The following is a 15,273-nucleotide window of genomic DNA, read 5'->3' as shown; positions in this document are numbered from 1 at the left end:
GTGAGGTGGTGCAGCGGGGCAGCGATGCTGGCAAAGTCCCGGATGAACCTCCGGTAGTAACCCCAGAGAGCTGCCAGCCCCTCACTGCAGCGACCTTACCTGGGTCTGTAGCCACCCCTCGTGGTCCAACGACATGACCCAGGAAGGTCACCTCCCGCCGCAGGAGCTCGCACTTGCAGGGGTTGAGCCTCAGGCCAGCACGGCGGATGCAGGCCAGCACCGCCTGGAGGTTCGTCAAGGCCTGGTCGAAACCCTGGGCATGAACCAGCAGATCGTCCAGATACAACACACACTGGTTCCGCGGGACCGACGCCAGCATCCTCTCCATCAGCCTCTTGAACGTCGCCGGGGCATTGCACGGGTCAAAGGGCATGACAGTAAACTGCCAGAGGCCCTGGCCGATGGAAAAGGCCGTCATCGAGTGAGCATCGGGAGCAAGCGGTACCTGCCAGTAGCCGCAGCGGAGGTCCAGGGAGCTGAACCAGGTCGACCCGGTGATGTAGTCCAGGGCGTCATCTATCCTCGGCAGGGGGTAGGAATCTTTCCGGGTGACCTTGTTCAGCTTGCGGTAGTTGACGCAGAACCTCCACGAGCCGTCTTTTTTTTTTGACGAGTACAGCTGGCGCCCGCCTGAGCCCCTGTTGCATTACATTGGTGTCAGCAGTGGGATGGGATAGCCCTTCGCCGGGGACGGCGAGTTAAGCGGGGGAGAGTGTAACGCATACGGCCATCAGGGTGTGTAAGAGCGGCTTACCAGAGCGGTGACGTCGCCGCCCTTCCCTGTGATAGCAGGACTACAGCTACTGGGCTGTAAAGAGATCTCTCTTTGGCTCACCGGGCTGGGTCCCTGTTGAGTGATGCGGGAGTCCCGGGTTTGAGCCCCTGATGGTGGGGGGCCGACCTGATGCGACAGGGGCGCCCGCCTGACCCCCGAAGTGTTACAGTACTCATGGAGGTGGTGGCTGAGAGGAGAATGCTGGCCAAGCTCACAGCCATCATGAACGACGCCTCTCCTCCGCTTCATGGGACTGTTACTGGGCAGCGGAGCACCTTTAGCACCAGACTGCTCCAGCTGCGGTGTTCAAGGGAACGTTTCCGCAGGTCTCTCCTCCCGGCGGCTGTCAGGGTGTATAACGCTGCCCTGGGCGAGGACTGTCAGCCCTTCATCTGCTCGTCTATGGACAGCATGGTGCTCCATTGGACTTTTTGGACAATCAGTCTGTATAAACCTATGCACATTTTGCACATATGTTATTGTTTTTACAGTGACTATGATCAGCACATATTGCACACACCTATGTATTTATTCATTTTTATTTATTTTGTTGTCTTTTGTTTTATAACTATTCCGATGTCTGTTTTTGCTTGTCTTGGGCTGGCCTGCTGTAACACATCAATGTCCCTACGGGATCAATAAAGTCTCCTCTATCTATCTCGGCCGCCTGCGCGATTCATCCCTCCCACGGCCGCTGGGACGAGGAACTAGGCGTAGCGCGACAGAGCGGCTCACACCGAGGAGCGGCACTGAGCGGGGAGGGAGGGGGAACCGTGCTGGAGGACCAGGCGGGCCGGGGGTGTGGTGGGGGAGACGCGCTCTGAGACGCGGTCTCGCTGGACTCGGGCTTCTGCCTCTTCCGCTGCCGTGCCTGCCCGTCGGGGGGGTGTCGTCTGTGAGGACCCCTGTGCGGCTCTGTAAGAGGGCCCAGGTGTGGTTGGAAGTATCGGCGGCGTTTCAATTCCCCGGGTCGCCATCTGGGCGAGAACAGCGGGTTATTAAACCGGCCGGAAGACAAACGCAGCTGAACGAAATCGCTCGGCGACAGCTCGGCGGATGATCTCCGGGCGGCCCCATGCGCAGCGTCCATCGCCTGTACCTGCGGGTCAATCTGTCCTCAGATCCGGACTGAAGACCAATGACTGCAGCCTAGTCTACTCACAGCTGACATCATCGCCTGTACCTACGAGTCAATCTCAGTCCTCAGATCCAGACTGAAGACCCATGACTGCAGCCTAGTCTACTCACAGTTGACATCATAGCCTGTACCTACGAGTCAATCTCAGTCCTCAGATCCAGACTGAAGACCCATGACTGCAGCCTAGTCTACTCACAGTTGACATCATAGCCTGTACCTACGAGTCAATCTGTCCTCAGATCCAGACTGAAGACCTACTACTGCAGCCTAGTCTACTCACAGCTGACATCATAGCCTGTACCTGCGGGTCAATCTGTCCTCAGATCCAGACTGAAGACCCATGACTGCAGCCTAGTCTACTCACAGCTGACATCATAGCCTGTACCTACGAGTCAATCTCAGTCCTCAGATCCAGACTGAAGACCCATGACTGCAGCCTAGTCTACTCACAGCTGACATCATAGCCTGTACCTACGAGTCAATCTGTCCTCAGATCCAGACTGAAGACCCATGACTGCAGCCTAGCCTACTCACAGCTGACATCATAGCCTGTACCTACGAGTCAATCTGTCCTCAGATCCAGACTGAAGACCCATGACTGCAGCCTAGTCTACTCACAGCTGACATCATAGCCTGTACCTACGAGTCAATCTGTCCTCAGATCCAGACTGAAGACCCATGACTGCAGCCTAGCCTACTCACAGCTGACATCATAGCCTGTACCTACGAGTCAATCTGTCCTCAGATCCAGACTGAAGACCCATGACTGCAGCTTCGCCTCCTCACACCTGACATCATAGCCTGCTGCGGCCATGGCTGCTGGTGCTGCTGTACAGGCCATTGTGTGTCTCTGTGTTGGCCCACCAGGCAGATACATCTGTTCTGACCAGTCTATCCTATTCTCCTCCCCACGTCTGGATGGCACCCAGGCTGGGCACCATCTGAGCTGGATGCTGCATCACTGCCATGGATCCAAGAGGGACATCGTGGATATACCTGTCGTTTAGGAGGATTTACTGGTCCACAGAGATCTGCATGGAGTACTGACACACAGAAGACATGATGGATGGATTAATACCCTCATTCATTTCTTTCTTTTTTAATTCTATAATGTTAGCATGCCCAAAGGGGTTGGGCAGCCAGTTGACCTTGGACCCCCAGAAGAATTTTTTTTCTCCTTACTGAGGGGTTTGTGGTTCCTCTCCTCCGTTGTCTCCTGGTCTTTTCTGTTCTGTGTTCACGCATGTAGGGTCACTTGCTATGTTAAGCACCTGGGGGCAACCTTGTTGTGAAAGGCACTATATAAAAATACCTTGAAATGAATGGACTATTCTGTCAAGATGAACAACACGAGTGCTTGTGCCTAGTGCTCTGCTGCTCTAAAATGATAGATTATACGGTCGCATCGCCACCGCCGCCGCCGCCAACCTGATTCTCTCAAAGTTATCGCTCTCAGGCTCTACTGCAGCACCCCTGAGCATTACATGATTAAGCGGTTCGGACGTCATCTCTGTTTAATTTCGTTTAAACTCGTTTGAATCATTCTGAATTGATTTCGTCATGTGTACCCGTTCTTTTTATCTCGAAATGTTAGATGTACTCTGCTTTGGATTGTATTTCTTTTCTTTTGTTACCGTTTATGCAGAAAGTTAAGAAAACGAACGTTAGCGGTGGTGGAGGCGAGGGCTCAGACCCCCCTGAACCCCGAAAGCGCTACGTTATGATATGGCTCTGCGGCTCAGGACCTGCGCCTCCTTCAGGTGTGAAGTTCACAGCTGATAAAAGGAAGATGAGCTGTTACCTGTAGAAATTCCTTAACTTCCTTCATGTTGTCCTCAAAGACAAACTGCAGGCAGCAAAGATAAAAAGACCATTACCTTTGCTGACCGCCCTGTCTTTCTCACACCTGAAGATGCTCCACAGCCGGGGCTGGAGGGAAACAGGGGTGTTCGGGGGAGGTGTGTCCGAGGCAAACTGTCCAAGGGAGTCCGAGGTGAATCCATGAGTGTAGCAATAGTCCAAGTCCGGGTGATCCATCCTGACAGACGAACAGAGTTACAAGCCGGAGAGGGATCTGGCGGAGGGTCGGGGGAATAAAAGGGGGTCACGGGGCCAGACGCGCCCTCATCCCAGACCCAGAAGAATGAGGGACACCGTGATGAAGCCTGTGCCGCTGAGTCGCTCCTGGACTTCCGGGTGTCCATCTTCCACAGCTGAGCCCAGACTGGCAGGAACGCCTGGCTTGTACAGCAGGGGGGGCAGGAACCGGAGGCAGGTGCAGGAGATCAACACTAAACTAGGAAGGGCTGGAGCCTCCTTAAGAGGAGGGGCTTACGAGCGTGACAGGCGTTTGTATTAAGGATTCCATTTGCTTGTGGTTCTCTTCCTAAAAGAGGGAACTTGCTTGTGTTTTAGGATGCCTTTGTTGTAAAAGACTTGAGGACAAAATCCTGGCTTTTCTCAGGAATACAGCCCTGAGATTCCAGTTGGTTGTGACCAGACGACCCTGAAAACGTCACACTGAACACCAGTGAATCTCAGCTGCAGGAGATACAGGAGGGACTTACTGTATCCAGACTGATTAACTTCTCAGAGGTGTTGACAAGAAAGTGGGTTTCCATCACAGCACAGGAGTACTGCTTTACACAAACAGTGGTGGGAGTGTGAAACAGGTTCCACAACCTCTTAGAGTAACATGAGATGAGATGGTCAGACTAATGAGTTTCTAGTAATTATCAGACATGTGGGGTGTTGTCAGTCCCTGTGGACGGAAGGAGAGCTGCTGCACACAGAGATCAGGGGCTCGCTGTTGCGCTGGGTGGATGGAGATCACAATCACACCCACATGACACTGCCCTGTCCATCTGCCCCTCCAGCGTCTCTCGGGGGAGAGATGGGCTCGTGACTCTCTGCAGCGCTCCGCAGGTCTGTGCGGCTCACAGGGGGGTCACTGCGCAGGTGAAGCACGAAGCCCTGGACGTACCCTGCTGGCCCACACGCTGCAGGGCAGAGCCAGACAGCAGGCTGGGCTCACTGGCCTGGAGAGAGAGACACAGCAGGCTGGACTGCTCGCAGTAAGAGCTCACACCCGGACAGTCAAATCCTCTGCACCATGTGGAGCTGTGACACCCCTCTGTCAAAACACAGCTGGAGGAGATCCTGGAGCCAAATAACTCCCAACGATTAAACAGCTGGATGGGCCAGCTGGCCTCCTCTTGTCTGTCACCATCATGCTCTGATCTTCTCATGCTGTGTGAGCGAGTTAGTATTTTATTGTTTTGATTATTGGGAACACAAACAACTGGATTCACTTCCCCTGAGCAGCTACTGACATCGACGTTTATTAAAAAAACTTATTTCTGTCAGGCTGAGTCCAAAATGACACAGAAAGTCACTTATCTTACAACCCCACACCTTCTCAAAACAACAACCACCAAAGCTGTTTCATAACTGCAGTTCTAAACCACTCCCCCTGACAACCCTAATCACACCAATTACAACCACACCCCCTAATAATCACACCCCTGCAGCTCTGTGCAGATCCAGGAAGTGAAACTCAGAGATCAGTTTCGTTTCACTAGAAACAGCCTCACTGCAGCTCCTTCTCTACTGCTCCTCTCTGTGCAGCTTTTACTTGTCAGAAAAATGGCAGAAGGCAGTATTTCAGTTTCTCAGGACCAGTTCAGCTGCTCAGTGTGTCTGGATTTGCTGAAGGATCCAGTGGCTCTGCTCTGTGGACACAGTTACTGTATGGGCTGTATTAAGAACTGCTGGGATCAGGAAGATCAGACTGGGATCTACAGCTGCCCCCAGTGCAGACAGACCTTCACCCCAAGACCTGATCTTCACAGAAACACCATCCTGGCTGAAGTGGTGGAGAAACTGAAGGAGACAGGGCTCAGTGGTCCTCCTCCTGCTCACAGTCCTGCTGGCCCTGGAGATGTGCTGTGTGATGTCTGCACTGGGAGACAGAGGGGAGCTGTGAAATCCTGTCTGGTGTGTCTGGCCTCTTACTGTCAGACTCACCTTGATCTACACAATGAGCTCAATCCAGGAAAAAAACACAAGCTGGTTGATGCCACAGGACAACTGCAGGAGAAGATGTGCTCCACTCATGACAAAATACTGGAGGTCTATTGCCGTACTGACCAGAAGTGTGTTTGTTATCTCTGTCTACTGGATGAACACAGAGGCCATGATACTGTCTCAGCTGCAGCAGGAAGGACTGAGAAACAGGTGAGGACTTTGTGTCTGTTCATAAAGTGTCTAGTACAACATGTAAAAAGGATATTTAGTTTATTTGGGGGCTTTAAGTGATCTCTGGACTGTGTTTACTGTATCTGTAATGCTGGATCACCACTGTTGAGTCCTGCTCATGTACTCAGCTGTGATCCTCACTGGTTGTGTCTCTGAAGTGTCTCCTGTTCTTCTGTCTGTTGTTCATTATCTCCTCCTCCTCTCCTTCACTGTTTCCCTCTTTACTGTCCTCATGAAGCACCAGTGAACCTGTACAACTGCACACAGCACACTCAACACTTCTAGAACAGACTGCACCCTCATTAATGCACAACACACTCAACACCTCTAGAACAGACTGCACCCTCATTAATGCACAACACACTCAACACCTCTAGAACAGATTGCACCCTCATTAATGCACAACACACTCAACACCTCTAGAGGAGACTGCACCCTCATTAATGAAGTCCTGCTTTAATTTCAGCACAATAGTATTATTATTTATAATAATAAACTCTATTTTTATATGATAGATTTAAAATGGCTTCTCAAAGCACTTTACAGAACACAAAAGGTAGAAGGTAGAAGGGGGTTTTGGAAAACAGTATAAAAGCAATGAAGCAGAAACAGACCCAGTTAAATTAAAACCCTTCTGAAACAGAAGATTGTGAGTCTGGATTTGAAAGAGCTCAGGGAAGGTGACTCTATGACATCCATAGGGATAGAATCCCTGTCACACAGAGTGCTGTCTTGAGGGACAGACAGGAGACCAGAATTAGAAGAGTGAAGGTTGTGAGGTGGGGAGTAGGATGATAGTAACTCTGACAGGTACTGAGGTGTCGAGCCATGCAGAGACTTTTAGAGGATCATGAGGACTTTGAAGTCAACAGGGAACTTGATAGGAAGCCAGTGCAGGGACTTCAGGACAGGAGTAATGTGATCACTTGCACTAGACCTGGTCAGAATTCTGGCTGTCATATTCTGGACATACTGAAGTTTGTTCAGTGTGGGTTTAGATACCCCAGCGAGTGGAGTGTTTCTGTAGTCAATATGAGTAAAGATGACCAGCTTTTCAGCAACAATTAGATATAACATAGGACTCAGCCTGGCAGTATTTCTGGGGTGGAAGAATGATGTTTTGACAATTTGTTGCACATGTGAAGCCTGGATCAGATATCACCCCCAAGTTCTTCAATTTTGACTGTGACTCCAGTACAGTGTCATCCACAGATAAGGATACTGCATTGGTGTGCCAAGAAGCATGACTTCTGTCTTGTAGCAGTTTAAATGAAGGAAATTGTGAGTCATCCATGTGTTTATGTCAGAGAAGCAATTAGTGCAGAGACATGTCAGTGGCAGTTTAGTATGGACGTACTGTACTGCAGATTTGAGTATCATCAGAACTCATACATGCTGAAGGGTAGGGGGCCAGTGTCAACCCCTGAGGAAGACCAGACTTAATGAGTCCAATTTCAGAGCTACAATCGCAGAGAGAGACAGAGTGAAAGTGATCAGTGAGGTAAGACTGGAACCATTGAAGAGCAGTGTCAGAAACTCCAAACACCGTCTCAAGACAAGAAAGTGAGAGGTCATGGCTGACAGTGTCGAAAGCAGCACTGAGCTCAGTAAGAATGAGGACAGAAAGAGAACGAGAATCAGAAGCCGTTAGAAGATCGTTAGTGACTTTGACCAGGGCACTTTCTGTGCTGTGAGGTTGTCTGAAACCATATTGGAGTTCAAAGAGGATTATTTAACTGAAATCTGTAACGAACAGTTCTTTCCGGACCCTATGCGGACGACACAGTCCGACGGAGTGGGGGAACACTAGGGAAACGTCATGCAGGAATACGGGGCAGAAGACAGGGGGGCGTGTCCAAGGTGCGCTGGTGCACGGGGGAGGTGTGGCCGAGGCGAACAATCCACGAGTAATCCTTAGGGAAAATCCAAAACACACGAGAAAGTCCAAAACCAGGAGATCCATCAGAACAAAGAATTAAAAACCACGAAGGCCGGGTCGGAACCGGCGGACGGGGAACAGGAACGGGAACCGAGGTTAAAACCTTAACGCGACCAGGCGCTTCCTGGTCCCGGACTCGCACGATATGGAAATCAGATGCAGAGCCCGGATGAGCGTCAGCGCCTGGCTTTTAAGGTGGGCTAGGTAAAAGGGATCAGGTGCACAGAATGAAGTCTTAAGTGATCGGGCTGGAGCACCCTTAAGGAGGGGGAACTAATATCGTGACAAATCTAACAGCACACTGTAAACTTTCTGCATGAAAAGGTAATGAAAGGGTATGAAAGTTGGAGAGAGGGTGAAAGTTGTTCAGGCTGTCCAGAGCCATGATTCTCTTTCTCACACAGGGGTAACAGCAGCAGATGTGAAGCCACTGGTACCACATCAGTGCTCAAGGATTCATTTATTATACTGAGGACTATGGGGCAGAAAGCAGAGAAACAGGATTGAAATAAAGTGCTGGGAAGGGGATCTAATAGGCAGGTGGTGGATCTCAGACACATAAACCAGTGAACTGTGGTATAATACCTTCACCTGCTTTATTAAATACAAGACTCACGCTGGGCTCTGCTGGAGTCAATCTGACACAGAACATGTTTCCTTTTCTCCTCTGAAATGATCTGAATTTTCCCAGAAGCAGACAGGATGTGAGATGTGGTCGGACACAGGGTCTGCCTGGTCCAGAACTTCATCCAGCGGTCAAGCACGTCAGCCACAGGGTCTCCTCTGACCACTCAGAGAAACTAGTGGCAACAAGGCTCATCAGCACTGCTGTAGTCCTCTGTTTTGAGATGCCGAGAGCAGTCAGGACACTAGTGTATATTGAGATGAATGAAATCTGAAATCTCTAGATTATGAAAGAACAAGTAATAGGTTTATTCTTCTTCAGGTGTGAGAAGGCTCCACGGCCGAAACGTTGTGTTTTCTTTCTTCTTTTTTTCAGTATGGAATAAGCCTATTGCTTGTTCCTTTGCAGCCTACGCATGCTGATGCAGCTCCCCACCTGAACTATCTCTAGATTATGTTTCATATATAATTTGAAACACAATTATCTTGTTTTTTCATTTCACCTCACATACAGATGTGCAGACCCAGGTGTCAGGTGTCTACTGCGCTGCACACGCTGCCGGTGTAGATTAGACATGAAACAGGAGCATGTCAGACAGGACCAGGAAACACATCTCGTGTGGATAAGACATCAGGGATACAGAGTGTGGATTTCCCAGGGTGACTCTAAGGGGTGTCTCTGTGATGTGATTCTCTTACAGCAGAAATGTCCTGAGTGTCTCTGTTTCTCCACAGAAGCAGCTGGGGGAGACACAGACACAAACCCAGCAGAGACTCCAGGAGAGAGAGAAGGAGCTGCAGGAGCTGAGACAGGCTGTGGAGTCACTCAGAGTGGGTATTCACCAGATAAGTGGACACAAAGACACACATTTCCACAGCTGGACACTGGACAGTACCCTTTGGAAACAGAGCATACAACATAATGTAGTTTGAGTGTTTTCCTGTGTAATAATCCACTGTGTGTCTCCTCCCTCAGAGCTCTGCACGCACAGCTGTACAGGACACTGACAGGATCTTTACTGAGCTGATCCGCTCCATTGAGAGAACACGCTCTGAGGTCACAGAGCTGATCAGAGCTCAAGAGAGGGCTGCAGTGAGTCAGGCTGAAGGACTTCTAGAGCGACTGGAGAAGGAGATCACTGAGCTGAAGAGGAGAGACACTGAGCTGAACCAGCTCTCACACACAGAGGATCACATCCATTTCCTCCAGGTAACATCACTGCTCTGTGACTCTGCAGTACAGAAGGGTGTCTCTCACACAGAGCTGCTCGTGGCTTCTCCCCAGGAATGTGTGCTGTGTTTGACTGGAAACTCCTCTTTCTCTTCCCTGCTGCAGGGTTTCCAGTCTGTCTGTGTCCCTCCTGGAGCTGGAGACTCACCCAGCATCCCTGTCTGTCCACACTTCTCTCCTGAGGCAGTGAGGAGAGCTGTCTCTGGACTGAAAGAGCGACTGGAGGATCTCTGCAAGAAGGAATCAATAAAGATTTCCACAACAGGTTAGTAGAGAAACACACTGATGTCTTTCTGGATAGCTTATATATTTCCTGTTTCTCTCTTATATTGTCAATGGATTTTTTGTGCAGTGACTGTATTTATCAGAGCAGCTTATCAGTCAATGATTCAAATTCTAGGTGAAATGTCTTAAAATCTCCAGTCTCACAAATCTTTATGACAGTAAGTGTGTTGTTATATTGTGCTGTATATAGTTTAACAAGAACATTTTAATTGGGGCTACAGTCCCAGTCCAGTAGAACATGTTATTCCTGTTACTCTGTTACTGCAGCCCTGATGAGACATTTCTCTGTGTCTCCCCAGTGACTGAAGTCTACAGTCTGCTGACTCCAGAGCCCGGGTCCAGAGCACAGCTTTTACACTGTGAGTCTGTTTTCACAACAGTTCCCCTCTGAAATATACCTGGAGCTCAAACACACAGCAGGAACAGTGATACAGAAACTGATACACACTCTGACACACACACTGATTTACACTCTGATACATGCTGATACACGTCTGAATTCAGAAAGTCAAGCTTGCAGACAGTCACTCTGTGTGGATCAGAGACACACTGTGTCAAACACACAGATGGACACAGAAGTTCCAGTGGGTGTAGTTTATTTAAGAAAATGCACTTTATTACAACAATGTGCAGTGCACAGTGCTTACAGAGAATACAATTCTGACAACAACTCTTCTACGGAATTTAAATCGTCTCAAAAAGAGTGATTGTCCATTATCAATCATTCTATTTTGCAAGTGGTCAGTAAGTCTCATCCACAGGACAGCACCTGTTTACAGTATCATGTCCCCATTGCTATACTGGGGAATTAGGACCCACAAGGACTGCAGGGTGAGAGCACTCCCTGTTGGCCCCACTCACACCTCTTCCAGCAGCAGCCTTAGTTTTTTCCAGGAGGTCTCCCATCCACATACTGACCAGGCTCACACCTGCTGAGCTGCAGTGGGCTGCCAGTTGTGAGTTGCAGAGTGATATGGCTGCTGGTGTTTTTATCAATTCATGTAGGTGACTGTGTCAGCCTTTCTAGGCTCCAGGAGTCCAAAAATAAGAGCTGATAAGAATATCTTTGATCTTCACTAGATTGACAGGCAGACAGGCAAAGGGGAGTATTTACTCAGTATTAAGTATTAATAGTTTACACTGAAGTATTAAGTATGAGGAGAGTATTAAGTCAGTATTCATGATGAACTGAGATTTGAAATAAACCGGTTTAACAGACAGGCTGTCCAGTTTCTTACAGTATACAGGTCGTTGTGGTGGGTTTGAAGTGTTTGAAAGCGAGTGGTCGGGCTGTAGTTTCTCCTGCAGTCCGGTCGGTCCTGTGTTTATTAATAATGTCGTTTAAAAACATAAAGTTTCATCTCTGTGAAAACAAGTGTTTAATGTTTGTATTTATAGGATATTGGGATCACTCCCATGTGTAACACTAGTGAAACAGTGAAGAAGATGTCGTTTCTCTGGAAGGGAAGAGCAGTCATTAGTAATTGACTTGTGTTTCTCTCTCGGTGTGTTTGGGGACAAAGACATTTCACAGTCTGATGGAGTTGAGTTGGACTGTGATCGGCAGGAGCCTGTTGTGATGTTTGTGTTTTATTCCCCAGCTGCTGTGACTCTGGACCCTGATACAGCTCACTGTGAGCTCAGCCTGTCTGAGGATGGGAAGAGAGTGAGATGGGGACAGAGGAAGAGTCTCTCTGACAATCCTCACAGGTTTGATCAGAGGATCTGTGTCGTGAGCAGGGAGGCCTTCACCTCAGGGAGACACTACTGGGAGGTGGAGGTGAATCGATACTGGAGAATAGGAGTGACCAGAGAGTCTGCAGAGAGGAAAGGAGAGTTCAGCTGCTCTCCCCAGCGGGGTTACTGGTGTCTGGAGTACCGGTCTGATTTCTCTGCTCTCACTGACCCTGAGACCCCTCTCCCCCTCAGTCTGCGGCCCAGGAAGCTGGGGGTGTGTGTGGATATTGAGGAGAGGAAGGTCTCCTTTTACACAGTGGAGTCCAGAGCTCATGTCTACACTTTCACTGACATGGTCTTCCCTCAGGGGGAGAAGATCTATCCTGTCTTCTGGACTGGGGATTCAGATAAAGACCTTGAGCTGCTGCCTGCTGTCAGTGTGGAGATTAAACCCATCACTGACTCATGAACACAGGCTGACTCTCTCCCAGCTCTCTGTCCACTGCTCACACTGGGAGACGGGTTTACTGTGAGGTCAGAAATATAGTAGTAATTGTAGAAATGATGATGTTGTGTCGTGTTTAATTTTTTTATTTACTATAACACATTTAAACGGGGAAAATACCATAACGAGAGAGGGCGAGATAACACGCTACCAGCCTGCTGTACTCCTAACTTGTAAATATCTCTGGAAACCCTGCTGTGTTTTTTTTCTAATTTTTGAGAAAATAAATTTTAAAAATGAAATCCCGTGTGAGTCTCTCTTGCGCGCGCCGGTGACTGTGAAGCTGCCAGAACGGGGAGGGACCCGCTGACGTCACCACAGCCAGGAGGAATAGGGACTGTGACGCAAACAGGAAGTGGCTCAGGGTGGTTGTGGGAGTTGTAGTTTGTAACCAGCGCTGTGTCTGTGAGCAGCTCCAGCCAGTCTAATACCCGGCTCCCTTTAATACAGGGATACATGACTATATTCGGTATTTTATGTTCGTTTGGGGGTTATTTTTACTGTGGTGGTTTGTGAGAGACGTTTTATTTGATCTCTGATCGTGATCCAGGGAAAAGTGGATGCTTCTTTCTAGTCTTTTCTTTATTTTATTTCCCAATGAAGTTTGGTAATGGGCCAGTGAAAGCTCCGCTTTCCTTCATATGAAGCCCAAAAGTTTGTTGGTAGCGGCGAGTTTTTTTCTTCACGGACAGAAACTTGGGCTCTGTGTCAGTCTTGTGTTCTGTCCTACCGTTTGGATATTTCATGTGGACGATTCTCTGTCCACAGAGGGACTGTGTCGTGAGAGGTAGTTTTAACACACTCCCTTGTGCGCTGGTTAGTGTGGTAATTGTGAGACGCTCCCTAGAGCAAGCGGGTTAGAAGATGGCGACAGACCTGCTTTTCTAGTAAGAAGTGAAGTTAAACTCATTCCTGGTGTTGTGTTCAGCTGTGTTTAATATATATAAACTAACCTGAAACACGAGAGACTGCACCGGGAGATTACTGCACTGCTTCGGCAGTTTGTGTATTCAACATCATTATCTAAGGGATTATTTGTGAAACTTTGGCATGTACAGTATATAAATATATTTCATTTCGCTTATTTTAGTTCCTCTGTATTGGAACAAAACGCGCTACAATTCGTTACTTGTTCAACTTTTGTTTTAATCCCAGCCGTGTCCAGACTCTCAGAACAACCTGAGAAACGTCCAGTTCAGGACTCTCAGTACCGCCCTCTCCGACCGCATCTGAAATATTTCACTTTGTTCGCTTCGTGACGCAGCGCTGTACCGCGGGAAAACACTGTTGACAAAATGAGTATCGAACTTAGAGCTGTTCAGTTATTCTCTTAGAAATACATTTTATTATGCAAATAAATTAAACCGCTTGACTAAAATTTCTCTATGACTACAATGTGGTAAAAACAATGTTGGTGGTGTTTCATCACCACCATTAACATCTGTGGTGATGAAATGCCTGGAGAAGCTGGTGTTGTCACACATCAACTCCTCCATCACAGAGTCCCTGGACCCCTTGCAGTTCGCCTACCAGAACAACAGATCAGTGGATGATGCCGTCTCCCTGGCTCTGCATACAGCCTTGGAACACCTGGACACTAAGAACTCGTATGTGAGAATGCTGTTTGTGGACTACAGTTCAGCATTCAATTCCATCATACCCAGTCAGCTGGTGACAAAGCTCAGGGGATTAGGTCTGTGCACCTCTGTCTGCAACTGGCTGCTGGACTTTCTTATCGAGAGACCACAGGTGGTGCGGATAGGCAATAAAACATCAACACCACTCACCCTGAGCACTGGAACCCCACAAGGCTGCTGTCTGAGTCCAAGGTTGTACTCCCTATTTACTCACGACTGCACAGCAAGACACAGCAACAACCGCATCATTAAGTTTGCAGAATAAGTTTGCACTATAATAGGACTGATCAGTGATGATGACGAGTCCACTTACAGGGATGAAGTCGTACAGCTGCTTAGGTGGTGTCATAGCAATAACCTGGACTTGAACGTAAAGAAAACGAAAGAGCTAATAGTGGACTTTCGGAGACACAGGCCATACACTCACAGCCCACTCAGTATTGATGGAACGGAAGTGGAAACAGTCACCAGCTTTAGGTTTTTGGGAATTCACATCTCTAAAGATCTAACCTGGACTGTGAACACTGACTCTATCATGAAGAAGGCTCAGCAGCGCCTTTATTTCTTGAGGTGCCTCAAGCGATGGGGGATGCCAATACATGTGTTGGTGAACTTCTACCGCTGCACCATCGAGAGCGTCCTCACCAACGGGATCACCGTGTGGTACGGCAACACCTCTTCTCCAGAGAGAAAGGCACTGCAGAGAATGGTCAATATGGCCCAGAAGATCATCAGCTGTGGTCTCACCGAGATTAAACAGCTCTACGAGGACCGCTGCCGTGGTAGAATTCTGGCCATCACAGAGGACAGTCACCACCCCGGGCATGAGCTCTTCACCCCACTGCCCTCAGGCAAGAGATACAAGAGCACACGGACACTGACCACCAGATTCTTCAATAGCTTCTATCCACAAGCAGTGAGACTGGCGAACACAATTAGCCATCCCCCTCGGACCACAGCTACACCATCACCATCTACCTCTTTATGATTCCTTATCTATCGCACATCTCCAGTCACTGTTTACACGTCTGTATTGTTTACATTCAAACTGTCTACATGTTTACTTGCACATTGTCTGTTGTTTGTTTGTATATTGTCTTGATGCACTGTCTGGACTTTGTTTTGTTTTTTACACTTGTTTTACAATCGAGAGACTTCCTGTCAGTAAGAATTCCATTGGACCAGTACCGGTTACATATGGCAAT

General features: G+C 48.7%; 1 protein-coding gene across 1 annotated transcript; it reads left to right on the top strand.

Annotated features, from left to right (window-relative positions):
* The first annotated feature begins 5,429 nt into the window (after positions 1-5,429).
* LOC148659640 (E3 ubiquitin-protein ligase TRIM39-like) lies at positions 5,430-12,673 on the top strand. Its single transcript, XM_088637568.1, has 6 exons — positions 5,430-6,149; positions 9,469-9,564; positions 9,710-9,943; positions 10,070-10,229; positions 10,549-10,608; positions 11,851-12,673. Exons 1-6 carry the CDS (start codon positions 5,559-5,561, stop codon positions 12,393-12,395), a joined length of 1,686 nt encoding a protein of 561 aa, XP_088493694.1. The 5' UTR covers positions 5,430-5,558; the 3' UTR covers positions 12,396-12,673.
* The last annotated feature ends 2,600 nt before the right edge of the window (positions 12,674-15,273 follow it).

The sequence above is a fragment of the Lepisosteus platostomus genome, chromosome 6 (genome assembly GCF_059453375.1).
Source record: "Lepisosteus platostomus isolate fLepPlt1 chromosome 6, fLepPlt1.hap1, whole genome shotgun sequence".
NCBI lineage: Eukaryota > Metazoa > Chordata > Actinopteri > Semionotiformes > Lepisosteidae > Lepisosteus > Lepisosteus platostomus.
The sequence above is the reverse complement of the archived record's forward strand: the minus strand, read 5'-3'. Positions and strand labels throughout refer to the sequence as shown.